A 15,480-nucleotide genomic window follows, 5' to 3' on the forward strand; every position below is an offset into this window, starting at 1 on the left:
TCATTTACCGCTTTCTAACAGCCATGTTCCTCCACTGAAGAGCTGGAAGCAGAATGGTAGTAACCGCTCACTGACAGCTTACTGTACCCAAAAAGATTTCTGAAGCACACGATATAGCGACAGAGAGGTGAACAACCTTGAGAATCCTCCTTTCACTTCCCAAGCCAAGTGATCTCAACACCTGAATTTATTACGCAGTAAGACATTCCTTTACAAATCATACTATACCTGTGCAGATCTGTTTTACTAAATAGAGAGGTAAGTTCTATATTATTATAATAAAAGCAAAACCAAAAACTTTCCATCTTTTTTATTTTACTTTTATCCCTGTATTACTCACTGACACTTTTTCTAGAAGTTTCACAGGTATCATGATCTCATGCATCTGTAGAAATACACAATTCTTTATCTTTTTTACTTCCAAAGAATCAAGAAACAGTCCCCAAAAATAATATTTTAAAAATAGGTGGTGGCTCATAGCTGTTCAAAAACTTACAGATTTATTTATAAAAGTCCATGCTAAGTTACTGAACTTGAAAAAGCAAGCATCTGGTTTCCATCTGTCCTCATGGGAACCAGGAATGGCTTTAGCTGAAAATAAAATATTGGGGTGCAAAAGAGCAAGATCTCAGGGAGGCAGGAATGAATAGAAAGAAAAATTCTGGGGGAGAAGGAGGGGAATCTATCAAGAAGCTAAAAATCGCAGGTTACAAAATAAAAAGAACAGAAGAAAAACACACTCCATATTTTTGAGCCATATATAGTATGAAAAGTGAGCAAATAACATGCCAAAATTAGAATTTCATTTCACAATTTAAAAAAAAGTATAACTTTAATACCAAACAGTGCGACTTGTTTACAGAACTAATTGATTTTAAAGACATGTACCTGAAAATACTTGCCAACATATGCAAATGTTAAGAACCTCCTACTGCATACATGGCTGGCAAGCACAATATCGTGCATTTGTATTTAAGCAATCTCTGAGCAAATTGGACTTGCAATTGTGACAGCTGCACTTCCAGTCCTTTTCCGAGGCACAGAACAATTCCATGTTTTAAAAACAAGCTGGAATACTCTCTTATGCAGGACAAAGGGAAGCTTTTATTCACACTTCAAATATTTTGCCAACATTCAATTACAAGTCACAAAACATCTAAATTGGTTTTCCACAAGAGGTACATGCACATCTGCCTCCATAAATATACTACTTTAAACCTGTAAGTAAAGTTATTGAAGATACTGCTTTAAATATCCCTTCCAATCTCCCAGGCAAGCTACTTCTTGCCTCTTGTTTTGTTTGTCTTAATTGTATTTTTTCCGCTTTGCACATTTAGAATAGAGGAAGCCAAGTGAAAACCTGAATAGGTTAACTATCAAGTTAAAATATCTATAATAAGGAATCTGATCATAAAGAATATCCTCTCTCACCTTTGCCATGAAGACTCAAGAAGTTTCCTTCGTAGCTTTTAAAAGGTAAGGTGTTGTCATGCCCTGGCCACAAAGCACACTGGGATGCTGGAGTACATCAACCTCAGATGGAACTCACTCAGGTTCACTGGCCTAAAAATCCCTAGGGTGTAGCACTGCTTTTCTACCAACTACCATTTTGATCCCTATTAACACATAAAAAAAGTCCCTAAAAAGCCAGAGCAGGAAGACACAGTTCTTTTTCAAATAAGTACTGATTATTTTGGTTAATCCCTCCCGAGCACACAGCACAGCCAGCCCCATCTCTGACATGCCATGAGGCTGGTGGCATACCCAGCAATTTTTCCCAATATTGCGATTATCTTCACATTACACTTAAGTCTGCACCACTATATTAATTTCCACATATTCTACATCGATCTATGTCAAATCATAACTGATCAAGAGGAAACCAGGCATCCACAGATCAGTGCACAGCACTTCTTACAATTTATTGTGAAGAAAAGTCACTTGATTCTACCACAAAAATGTACCAAATTGAACTTACGGTTCCCATAACTAACTTGCTCAAACCAAGTTCTTTCACACCTTTGATAAATACCACATGGACATGCTCACAGTGCAAAAGCCATTACCTCAAGCCATAATGCTCTTCCGTTTTTCTTGGACCTCATCATTGTGTTCTTTTAAAGCAACAGCAAACTAAGTATCTAAAAATTTATGCAGTCTTTCAACTTTCTTGCATTGTAGTTTGAACTACCAGTAGACTATGTGAAAATAGATAAAATCTCAGAAGTGTAAAAACTAAAGACAATTAAAAGCAGTAATAACAAAATATGTCTTAGATTTCCCTATACTGTGGCACCAGCCCATATTTTGAAGGCCAATTTTGTTTCACATTGACAGCATCTCTTTAGTCTTGCATGTGAACAATAACAGCCTAAAATATTTTATTTAGTTCTGTTTTGATTTGGGAAAAGAGGCAGGAACAGAAGAATTTAAGTATGGAGAAACCTCAATATTAAAATGGCTTATCTTGCCACACTGTTTATACTCTTAAGCTGTCCTTCCCATGGGCAGCCAGCATCTCAAGTTAGCATGAGCCAGTCTGACTCCAAGAAGCATTTTCTTCCAAGCTATAAAGATCAAATAAGCAACCAAAGCAAATCTGTTAAACAGCAGAGCAAGGAAGTTTTCACAGGCAGAGGAGTCAGGGCAGCACTGTCTACAGCTTTGGTTTCTTGGGATCCAGGCAGAATTCAAAACAGCTGAGACCATGAGACTGCAAACCAGCAGAGCCACAAGACAGGACATCTATCCCACCCCCAGATGCTGGGACCAAGGCTATTCCTTTGATCTCTGTTAGTTTGATCCTGACTTAGTCTTCAGCTGTCAGGTAGCCAACAGTGGTGAGTCAGATGCTAGACTAGGTAGGAAGGGTGAGAACAGAAGGGGACAGGGCTAACCCATGATTAATTCGATTTTCAAACCACTCATCTCTGTACCCAACCAGAAGCAGCCTCAGACAAGTCATTGCCTGACCGAGACACACCTGCTATAACTTTCCTATATCTGATATTAACCCTGCCCATCCAATTATGGTGACAGGAGAAAGGGGGCCACCCCCTGCCCCCCCTTCACTCCCAGCTGCTTCTGGAGTGACTCAGTGGGCTCCTGGAAAGTGCATTTCTAAACAACCTGCCTTTCTTGTTGGGAGTCAGAAAAGCAAATGACATACTAGATACAACACATAATTCTGGAATATGAGCTGGTATAATACCTCTTTCATCAAGAAACTTTTAATGCCACCTTTACAAGTTTCGCTCCAGAAGATGCCCTAGGCACGAACCACACCACAAGATACTCCTTTCCTCAGAGACTGAGAAAAGGGAATCCCTTATTAAGGGTAGCTAAGGACCAAAGGACAGGACAACAAGAAAAACAAGAAACAACAAGCAGGGATGAACTGTAGACTCTTACAGAAGAAAGCACTCATACAACCATTGAAATACATGTCACTTAGGGCTGGGAACAGGCACCCCCACCGTGGAGAGATGGATGTTTGTCAGATCTACAACCTCATCATGTCTTCAACACCAATGAACTCTCAGAGACACATAGTCCTTTCATTAAGGGCAGGATAATTTGCCACAAAAGACATAAGTAACTGGTGAAAAGATATGTTATGGACCTCAACCAACACCCATCAAGGAACTTTGCACTGCTGAAGGGAGGCACGAACAGCAATCATGGGGTATAGCTGCTGTTGTTTTCTTTGAAAACAAGAAAAGATGTTTCTCCCTATGTGATGGATTCAGAGGCCAATCCTCCTCCAAGATGTTCACTCACATCATTAAATCAAAATAGCAGTCTTCTAACATAAGATAATATTTAGCCCTCGGAGACTTCTGAGAGCTTGAAAGAATTTCTTGCTTGTGCTGCTGCTCTTCCTGCTCCAGGTTCAATAACCCGTATGTGAGCATCCTGCTCCCTTCTTCCAACACCTACCAAAACATAGTCCCAGGCTAATAGAGGTATGCGGGGATTGAATAAACTCTATGTTTCAGGAATAAGACTTGACCAAGATGTTACCTCGACAGCAGATGCTTCAACTAGCAAAGGGAGGCTGATACTTTGTGAAATGGTATCACTTCAGGAAAGGTACCTCAGAGACTCTGAGCTGCAGTATTTTCATCTATTTAACTTGGGGTTTAACTGTTTAAATCCATCATTTTGTTTGCCAATAACAATGATGCTGTTGGACTTGACCCAAAAAAGAAATGCCCCTAGTCAGCTGGGACAGGTTAAAAAAAGCCTGAATAAGACCTCGTTTTGCTTAAACAAGTGAATTAAACAAAACTGAAACTCAAAAGGAACTAGAGTAGATGACATAAGGTTGGAAAAGGTCTTTGTCAACTCACATAATTAACATCTAATAACTTTTCTAAAACACTATAAATCAAGACAGATTTCAGGCTATGGCAGCACATCTTTCAATCATTTCCACTTAATTCCATGTACTTTGGCAAACCACTTACATGTTTTTATCCTCCAAACAACAGTTACGATGATGATCAATTTTCTTTAAATAAAGGTATCTTACCTCTGCAGAGTCATGTTCAAATTGCCTGTACATGCCTTGATCTTGTTTTGTGCTTCTAGATGAGTCATCCCATCTGTGCTTATCCCATCAATGGTGAGAACCACATCACCTATCCCCACATGCGCTCGGGCTGCTTTGCCTCCATCATTAAGCTGAAACATCACAAGAATGGTAAATGAGAAACTTGGATGGTTTATGTTTATATTGAACACAAAATCACAATATCTTATTCACAGTGCTGTTTCACAGAAAGAAAAAAAAATAAATCTTTTCTCCTTTGTGAGTCCTGTGAACATATCCCTGTGAAAATTGCTGCAATATTTAAAGGTACTCATTCTTACTTCACTTCAATGACAGGAAAAGTACTGCATAGTATTGCCTGTTTTTCAGAATCAAACTCCACTTTACTGGCTAGAAGCTATGGACATTCACCAAGAGACACAAGCACGGACAGGAACTCAGTCTCCTGCATGCCAAGTTCCAGTCGCTTTTCTCTTCATATATGAAATTTTTCTCACAAGAGGAGAGAGAAAGGTTGTAAACCAGTCTTTTCTATTCTAGATTTTCGACTTAAGTATCTTTTCGAAGTTCGTTAATTTATTTATCTATAACTGGTCATGTGTGTGGAAGACTCCGTTAACAGTGAAGATAACTTTTTCCCAGCTGCAACTACTAGAAAGTCAAAAGTTCAACATTACAGACTGACCAGTTACAGGATACTATTTTGCCTTTCTCTCGGTAGGTTTACAGCCCCCAGTGACCAGCAGTATATTCAGACCAGAATAAGAAAGGCCTCCTGAGCAGTTTGACTCTTTGATCGACGTCATTGTCGAAGTTCAGCTCAACTGCCTTTGGTCCACTTGAATGAAACAGTCTTGCAACAGAAACCTTTGTAAAGTTCATATTATTGGTTCCAACTGAATAATAAATTAATATTTTCATATGATGCCACTGATTTCGACTACCTTCATTCCCAAGAACAGAAACAGAAATAAAGCGACATATGGTAAGATCTACGCACTGATTTGTAACCTGTCTTCAACCTCCTAATCATTTTAGAAGTGGCTGCAAAGAGCAGTCCTGGATGGTGCAAATTCCCTCTTTTTTCCAGATGTATTTCCTATCTTGCAGTAGAGATGTTGTAGCTGCTGGTGCTGTACATACAAAACCACACAACTCAGTCATTTGCCTGCAAGGACGAGTCTGTTCCTTGAAGAAATCAGTGTTTCTAGGGAAGTCCTGCAAACAGTAGAGCTACTTCATTTCCAAAAGTGAAATTCACCGTCGGCCCCAACTGTGCTATAGCACATGACTTGAGAACTGAGGTTGTTTAGCCTTGAGAAAAGAAGGCTGAGGGGAGACATTATGACTCTATAACTATCTGAAAGGAGGTTGTAGTGAGGCGGGAGTCAAGGCCCTCCACCCAGGTAACAAAGGACAGGACAAGAGCAAGCACTCTCAAGCTGAACCAGGGGAGGTATAGTTTGGATGTTAGGAAAAATTTCTTCATGGAGAGCATAGTCAACTATTGGAAGAGGCTGCCCAGAGAAGTTCCCCAGAAGCATTCAAAAAATGTGTGGATATGGTACCTGAGGATATTGTTTAGTGGTGAACCTGGTGGTGGTGGTGCTAGGTTGATGGTGGGACTTGGTGGCCCTTAGAGGTCTTTTCCAACCTTAACAATTCTGTGATTCTATAATCTCCAAGGTAAGCAGAAGGAAGGCTTTCCTTTCTGCTGTTTTTCACTGCCCCTGTTTTAGGTCATTCAGTAGAGACCAAGAAGTTTTGGTTCCTTGTTGTTCCTTTACAAAGTGCAGTCACCAGTCTCCACATCAATCACATCAAGAAGAAATAAGGTCAAGTCTTGAAAATTGTCTATGGCAAAGAGGTAATAATGCATGAAACACTAGGGACTCAGTCTCCGCATTTGTGCATGAATGATTGCTTGACCAGGTAAACCTGTGTCCCATCAGCCTACCTAATTTGGTTAAGCCTTTCCTGAAATCCAGGAGACTGTGATACACAACAGCTGTGACATCTGTACTGGATGGCATCTGCAGACAAATACTTTAACTGAGAAAAAAGTATTGTGTAATGGTGCAAGACAAATGCAAACGCAAAACTCCAAAAATGTTACCATTTGACAACATATAGACTAAATCCAAGAAATTTCACATTCAGTGGATCACAGCTGCCATTTTTCAACCTCAGTTCCATACTTGCTGATTGCAGTAGCAATCTCTAGCAGCTAAAAACAATAGATAAAATTCTAAGCAACATCAGAAAAATCCTTCCATTTGGTGTTAGCCTGGTGAAAGCAGAGGCCTGAGATGCAGGAAGACTTGTCATATCTTCAGATTCAAAACAGTAGCCAGCCCCTCAGTATTACAAGTCAACATAGCAATTATATCCAGGGTTGAAAACAGAGGGTGCAAACAAAGAAAAGTTAGCAGAGCAAGTCCCATGCAAGGAAGAAACATAAAAGACAAAGGAAAAAGGAGATGCTCTGACTTCAGAAAACCTTTTTTACCTGCTAAATTCATAAGAATTACAAGTTTCATAGTGGATCCTTTTACAAAAGACTTCAACCAAGCCAAAATTCTTTCAAAATTTGGTCTTCACAACCAAATTCTGAGCTAAGAGAGCTGGTTACTATAAAACACTGATCAGGGAACCCCACAAGCATATAGAAAGCTATGACCAACATAGCTATTTATAGGAAAGCTCCTCAAACCTTTGAGTGAGGGGTGGAACCTGCCATAAACAGATCCCTAAAATGATATGTCATAGCATGCTGACATTTGCCAGCAAGGTCTGGAAAAGGGAAAGGAACGTAAGGGCACTAAAAGCTAAAGGTCAAATGGATCGCTGTGCTTTGTGATTCGGCTCCCCAGCTGAATAAAATTTAGTTCTCAGAACATGCTCAAATGCACATGATGCTGACATGTTGTAATTTGTGACGAAAAAAGAAAAAAAAAAACAACCTACACAAAACTCAGAAGTAAGACTTCAAAAGCAGGCATCGGGGTAACTATTTTCATGGTGGGGTGGGATGCCTTATCATCCACAGAAGTGTAAATTAAAACAAATTTATTAATTTAAAAGAAAAGCCAAACATTTTTGTTTGATTCTAGTAGCCAACACATGACAATCCACAACTAACCATCTGACTCTCAAGAAGTCATTCCTAAACTGTTGCCTACAGGAAATGAAACTATTTGCAAACATACATGGGAGACAGATATAAAATCATTTCAGCAAAACCCCAGGATGAAAATGCCTTAAAAATACAGCTGGAAATTGCACCTTGGAGATGAGGAAAAGAGCAGATAGATCCTGAGAAGCGTGATGAGTCCTTGGCTATGTCCATGAGTCCTGTTGTACAGACAGGGAATTGAATATGCTTTGCAGATGAGGCTGTCAGAGACATATGTGGACAAATTACTGGGCAAGAGTGTGAAGAACTGCACACGCAGAGGAATGCCAGAGCAGTAATCTCCTTATCTAGGCACAGTGGATAAGACTTCTAAGTAATACCTACTGATTCTGAATAAGAGACCTGACTAACCAAGAGAGGTGAGGTTGATACTTCTAGGAAATCTCAACCAGGGCATGAGTCTTCTTTGAAAGTACTGGCCAGCATCCTTGACACCTATAATGAAGTGGGACTGAAGCTACAGGGGCAGTTTTACCACAGATGCAACAGGAATATTATCACAAGAACAAGTATATGAAAATAAACAAACATCTACACTGAACACAGCTGGAGAAATCAGAACATTTGAAATAATTAAGGATCTTTTCCAGACTGTAGACTCAGTTTGGACACTTCCTAGATGCTACAACTGTGCATTGCCATTACAAACAATAAATTAATATACCTACTGGAGATTACATATGCAAAACTCTGTACATATTTGCACCAAAACCGCATACATATTTGAAACAAAAACAAAAGAAAGATTCTACACATTCCTTGTCACAATGGAAAGTAACTCAATTTTTTTTTTTTCACCTAGATTTTGAAAAAAACCCCAACAGATTCAGAAGATTTATAAACACCATTTCAAGTTCTTATATGTTATCACCTACATATTTATCTCAGTATTACTTTTGTATACCTTTTTTTTTTTGCCCTGTACAAATTATTTTGTTCTTAAGCTGCATATTTAACCTTACCTTAGTAACATTATCCTGCATCGGTCCCTCATAAAAGTACAGTATTACCTGAAAAAAAGGCATATCCTTAAAACATGCCTTTATTAAATGTGCCTGTGTCACCACATGGAATCAATACAACAGGATGTATGCTACCTGAGAATCCAACTAACCTCTAAGCACCACGAATATTCTACACATCCTTAATGGATCTGTTTTAATTCTGTATTTACAATATGACACAAATTTTTAAAATCAAGTATGAATTATGGCTACAAAATAAAGGAGACTTTTTTCTTGATGTTACACCACAGACTTTAAAGCTAAAAAAATGCCAAACCAGGAATGTTTCCTCCTACTTAATTCCATGTCTCTGTATCTCTGGGAAGCTCATTTGGAGACAGAAGGGGAGGCAAGCAGGAGAAACGTTTCGTGATCAGGCACCTGCTGAGACCAATCACTCCCACGGGCCCCAGCAGCAAACGACTTCTCTGCCCTCAGCAGCAATCAGCTTCTCTGCCCTCAGCAGCAATCGACTTCACGGCTGAAAGCCAAAAGCCAGCCTATGCCATCTGCAGATTCCCACAACGCTTTCTAACAAACATAAGTAAAATAACCCATCTAATATTAGGTTTCAATTTTGTTTGGCCAAACAAAAAAAAAAAAAACCCACAAACAAAACAAACAAAACCAGAAAATATGTTGTTCTTGTGGTTTTAAACATCAGAATCTCAAAACTGCAAATATTGTCCAGAAGCACATTCCAAAATGGAGACAGAACAAAAAAGTAAAGCAGTCCTTGATCCAGGATGAGCTTCCAAAAGCAAGGTGTAAAAAATCAGCGTAGTTCAATAACTAAGGGTTTGAAAAGCAAACAGCTCAAAACACCCTGGAATGCAACTGTTTTATTGAGCTAAATTTTAGCCAGCCCACTATTTTGCTTTGCAATAACCAACAACTTTTTTACTTTTAAGCTTTAATGAGATATTTTGAAAGTGCCTTTCCAGGAAAATTGCATGTATGCACACTCATGTGCATCTATCTCTGAATCAATGTAATTTGCAGCCTAATTAATTTCTAATTAACATATAACCATCTATTTTTCTCTCACATGACTAAGAAGAAAACTTGACAAGCAACTCTTCTTTGAGCCGTCATTATTTTGCTTTTATGCAGTAATGAATTACTTAAATTGCAGTTCCTCATAGGACAAAGGTCTATTTGACTAGAGATGGAAGCTGCCTTTTATCTTTTCCAAACTGTCTGCCTTGAATCAATCCTAGCTGCAACCAGCTTGTGTCAGAGGGTATCACAACCACTTTCCCAAAGAAACTATTTTGTAGTCTGACAGTAAATAATGTTCCCCCCATTGCACAAACATCCTTCAATGTCATCTGCAACTTTCTCTCAGAATGTAACTCATTGAGCCTGATTTAAAACTCCCTAGGCTGACATCCCTTCAGCTTCATTTTTACCCCTGAGCATTCGATAAGCAGTTGGCTATAGCCATTCAGTTTAAAGTTATGAATAATCAAAGCAGAAGGCAACCAGACAATGATCTTTGTATCACTACTGCTCCTGCTTCTCCTTCAGTCTACATTCCTCCCAATAATAAAGTATTTTAAATAAATAAAAAGCCAAACCACGGCATACTAATTTAGAGAAAGAATATTACAAAAGAACTTTGCAGAATCGCAAAATAAGCAAAGGGGAAAACTTTTTTTTATCAAATAACACTCTATCTTTTCACAGACATTCAAACCACTTTATCTCCTTGTTACTGTACACTTTTTACTGATATTTACACTCATTACCTCTTACTACCTTGCTTATCCCTAGCCTCATTTCACCTGACCAAAGTATCACCTGGCACCGATAACCAGTATTTTAACAGCATCCTCTCAAACATATGTAGAGCTCAAAGTACACTAAAAAGCACCCCTTTGGTGAATTATTGCAAGAGAAGAACACAGGCTTGCTCCAAAATAAAAGAGGGGACACCCTTATACTCTGTACCTGTACCAACTGCATCACACAAATTGCACGTGTCTGACCTGACTACTGAGGGTTTACCCCAGCACCTCACAACCTGCAGAGGCAGCAGCATGGAACACTCAGGGACAACAGCTGAACATCACAAGCACAAATAGGGTAACACTGTGCTCCAGCATGATCTACCTTACAGGACGGCTCACCAAAGCCCTTCCTCACCTGCTTCCATGGTAGGAAGGAAGCAAAAACCCAACTTACACTCCAGACTCCTGACAGGTTTGGGACACTTAGGGTCCAGCTTACAATTTCTGCATGGGAGGGGAAAAAAAAAAGGCATAAGAGCACCTGCTCTTTGTGGCAAATAAGCTTCCTCTGTACTCAATGGAAACTGAGAGCTGTATCATGTTCCTCACAGCCTTTACAACAGCAATATTATTTGCATAGCCAACAGATTAGCCAGCCAGCCTTGATACTCACTTCCAAATCAAGAACATACATACCAGTTTTAAAGTCCAGATCAAATTTATATAGCTGAGTTATAAGAACCCTAATGACGGGTTTGCTGTGGAAAGCACTGACACAACCAGCTATAAAAAGAGGTTATGAGGCAGTCCTGCAAATAAGCTAAAGCTTTTCCCCAAACAAAGCAACGATCAAAGTTAGCTTAGGTCAAAAAACCTGTTTGATTACCAGAGTACTTTGCTATGTATCATCACCAGGAAACCCTGCCCTCGCCTCACTCCATGTGTCTGAATTCCCACTTGCTACGTTCATTCATTTCCCTCCTTTTTCTCCCCATAACTTGAAAGTTATTTTCAGACTGATTTATAAAGCTGTAATCTAAGGCATGCACAGCACAACAATAATCTTTAAAGATAACGTCTAAGGAAAAAAAGTGTAAGGCAAAGTACCAACTATACTTCTTGGTCTGACTGTGGACTCCAACAGCAAGTACTACCCCAGTCCTGGCAAGAGAGCCTGGCAATAGCGCTTCCCTTGCCTCCTGACCTGTCCTCCTAGGTTGTCCAGCTTTGCTTCATCCCTTTCCCTCCATATGCAGCAGCTCCCTCACTATGATGCAGCAGTGGCTTAGTTGAAGCAGACCCGAAACAGCTTTTGTACTCATCATAGCCCATGGGAAAATGGGGAGCGCCCACAGGCATTCATTCATTTTGCCAACAAAGAACTATAAAAACATCTCTCACATTTCATTCTCAGTTCTGACAACAGTAACCCTGACAACAACGTGTATTTTAATGTCACTGGGCTCCGTATCCCTACTGTTCCAAACAAAAACCAGCACAAAGTTTGAGCTTTCCCTCTATGCAAACATGGCTGAGCATACCTGTGGGTTCACATTTCAGGAAAAAAACAAATGGTTTCAGCTCACTTTCTTCTGTCCTTAAAATTTTTCTCTTAACATTTAATATTTATCTAATACCCCCCCAACAGAAAAAAAAACCACACAAAAACCCCCCCCACAAAAAAACCCACACACACAAAAAAAAACACACACACAAAAAAACACACACACAAAAAAACACACACACACAAAAAAACACACACAAAAAAAACCACACACAAAAAAACCACACACACAAAAAAACCCCAAACAAACAAAAAACCACCCAAACCAATGAACCAAACAAAAAATCAAAACCAAAACCAACCTAACTTGGTTTTGCACTTTAAATGATGTGCTGCATACATACACATCACTCACTCTATCCATCCTTGCATGCACTAAACATGGAGCTACACACTTATGAAGGAGCACAAGAGGACATTAACTACTTAACACAGAAGAGGCACCACATAGCATAAGTTACTCTTACACACAATTGGGTTGATGCAGAAAAGGATCCAAAAAATATAAATTAGATTGACAAAACAGGGTAACTGCACAATGTACAGGCCTTTTGAATATGTGCTCTTTTATTTTTCAATCAACTAAAGCTAAACAAATCAACATTAATGCCAGCAGCAGCCCTCAGCTTCCCTTGCTTGCCCCAGAACAGGTTGTTAATAAGCAGGAACAGTTTCCACATGCTGATGCCAGAAGGGTTATTAACTGGTGCCATCTCTCACTTGTCATGGCTTGATTGGATCATGGTTTTGCTGCAACTCTGCTCTTCCATGAGCAGGTTTAACCTTTGCTACCTCTCTCCCTTTCCCTTACAACAGTCCAAATGCTGCAGGATGTAAGGTAGCAGAAACAATTTCACAAAAGGTGCCTTCAGCTTTAATTTTTGACAGAACACCACTACCTCATGATTACTGCAAGCCCAGTAGCAGTTATTAGGAGTACAATCCCTGCTTTTGAACTTGCTTCCTTGAAAAGGAAGTAGCTAACTACATATACAGCAATAAATTCTGATAAAATTCACCTATTTTACGTGTAGCTTAAACATTTTATCCAGGCACTAACATACAAAAAATGTGGAAATACCCACTGGAATTCAAAGGATTATTAAAATTCACACTCACATCAATGAGGAATAAAGAAACTATTCTGTTCAAGTGTAGCTCTATTGGCATCTAATAAGACTAAGCATCTGGTCTTGCTTTTCCAAGCCACTTGAAGCATTCAGGAGAACAAAGAGATGAAAAGATTGCAACCAAGATGAGATGGGTAATACTTCTTGAAGAACAAGATACAACTAACGTTCTTACTTGGAGATGAAATAGTGTCACAATGCCAAAAAACAAGTTGTCAAAAGGACTAAGGCAAAGTAATTCAGACATCATGGCTAAAATCATATTTGCAAGAAGAACATGGGTAAATCCAAAAAAATATATGCTTTTCAAACCCTTGAGTGATGGAAAACAATTTACAGTCAAGTGCCAGAATGTCTGAAGATATTTAAGACCTTAATTTAGAAGCTTTTACTAAGCGTTCTCTCAAGGAGCTCAGCCATGTTCTCATGGTGCCAGCATGCCTTAAGAGCCCTATTTATTTTAACTGGCTGTCTTCTCTCCGACGATTATTCTTCTGTTCAGAGAGCTTACAAAACTAATCCAGGTTTCTCCCTGGGAGACTATATGCCAGTGAGTAAAAATTACTGCCTACTTAATTTTCTCGGAGAGACAGAAAGAGAAAATGGAATGAAAATGTGGCTAGAAACACAACACAAACTTTGTATGTCTGCTTTAGCTTTTAGGAGCTGCCTCCAGTAGTGGGGTTGGTTTTGGGGGTTTTTGAGAGGATTTTTTGCATGGCCAACACAAATTAACTCCACAACTGAGGCACATTGACTACTTGGGACTGCTGAAGAGGCATCAGCCTTATGAGCCGCGCTATTTGCATCAGAACAGAACTTTAACGTGCCTGTCTGATTTGGAATAAACTCTTTGGAAAGTTACTTAGTAAGTTCTATTGCTGGGGGCTTCCCGAACAAACCCAAAGCAAAGCAGAGTTAGTTTTCTCTAATGGAGCCGAAGTGTGAAGTGGCAAAAGGGACTGAGCTCTGCTACTTCCAAAGAAATTAATTTCCATACTGTAAAGGCCATACATATTTCTGCAACAAATAAAATGGTGTGCTTCCTGCCTTCCCAAACAGGGTTATTTTTATTCCTTTAGAGATGATAAAATTAGTTCAACTAACTGAACATCCATCTCCTTAGTAATCTTAGTAGCCCAATGTGTCATCTTGTTTTCATAAGGTTTTCATGGTCTATGATTTAGTCCCTCTTAATGGGATGCACCTTTTCTGTATCAAATGCAATCTTCCCACACTTGCTAGAACAACCAATTTAGAAATACAAATAGCATAATACATTATACTGTGTAATTTAAAGATAATCTGATTTTTTTGCCTTTGAGTACCTCTCACAGGACAAAGAACCTGGTACATAGCAGCAGTGAGAAAGAAATGCAACAAACGAAGCAATTCCACACATGAAAGCGAAGCAGAGAATTAAGTGGGGAGCATGAACCAAAAACTGATCTGACAAAAAAAGTAACAGCCGGTGGCAAGAAAATGCTACTGCAAATTGAATCCTTCGTGATACATCAGCCATTGTCTCACTTCCCCTCTCCAGAAACCAGGCATGCAAAACCAAGCAGAAAACAACCTGCTTGCTTCAAGGAATTGAGAAAATGACAAGCTGCACCATATAAGTAAAGAGAAAATGGAGGCAAGTTCAGACTGCAAGAATTGCTTATTGGCACAAACCATCTGTCCAGGGAGCACAACACAACTGAATGCCATCTCAAACTGTCACTCTGCAAAAACTGTAGAAGTCCATTTTTGAGGTGAAATCAAAGTGCAGCAATAAGAGCCACCACATCCACTCCCCACAGAACATTTTGACACATTTAAGAGTCACATATTAAAAAAAAAAATAAGAAGAAGAAGAAAAGAGCCACTTTTGTTAGCATTATAACCAGCAGCTGAAAAGGCTAGAGATGGAGTTACACTTTTGCCAGCTCTCCTTTGAGCATGCAGCTCAGCACTCAAGGAGGAAATGCAGAAGAAATGCATCAAGGTGCAGAAACTTCTCCATGCTACATCAATAGAGGCTTCATATTTTAAGTGTAAAGGCACTAAAGCTTACATCATGACCCTTTAGTAACATGGAATTAAAAGGCAATCTTAAAAACGTAAAAGATGACAAATCATTTCAGATAAATCAGCATGCTCTGAAGTGCATGGAAAGTAACAAACCGGTCATGGCTAATATGCTGATGGTACCAAGACCTTCATGAAAGCACAGTCCTATATGTGTGTCTTTAATGCAGTGGAGAGAGAACCCCCCAGGATTAGTCAAATGCAAACTTCTAGGACAAAGAAATA

General features: G+C 39.3%; 1 protein-coding gene across 9 annotated transcripts in view; it reads right to left on the minus strand.

The window, feature by feature from the left end:
• Positions 1-15,480, minus strand: part of PDLIM5 (PDZ and LIM domain 5) — a 126,955-nt gene that overhangs the window by 80,890 nt on the left and 30,585 nt on the right. For all 9 annotated transcript variants that reach the window (XM_027635624.1, XM_027635623.1, XM_027635629.1 and 6 more), the window contains exon 3: positions 4,535-4,686. In XM_027635624.1, coding sequence (XP_027491425.1) covers positions 4,535-4,686 — 152 coding nt within the window. The remainder of the gene's footprint in view (positions 1-4,534; positions 4,687-15,480) is intronic.

The sequence above is a fragment of the Corapipo altera genome, unplaced genomic scaffold (genome assembly GCF_003945725.1).
Source record: "Corapipo altera isolate COAL_440 unplaced genomic scaffold, ASM394572v1 22b, whole genome shotgun sequence".
NCBI lineage: Eukaryota > Metazoa > Chordata > Aves > Passeriformes > Pipridae > Corapipo > Corapipo altera.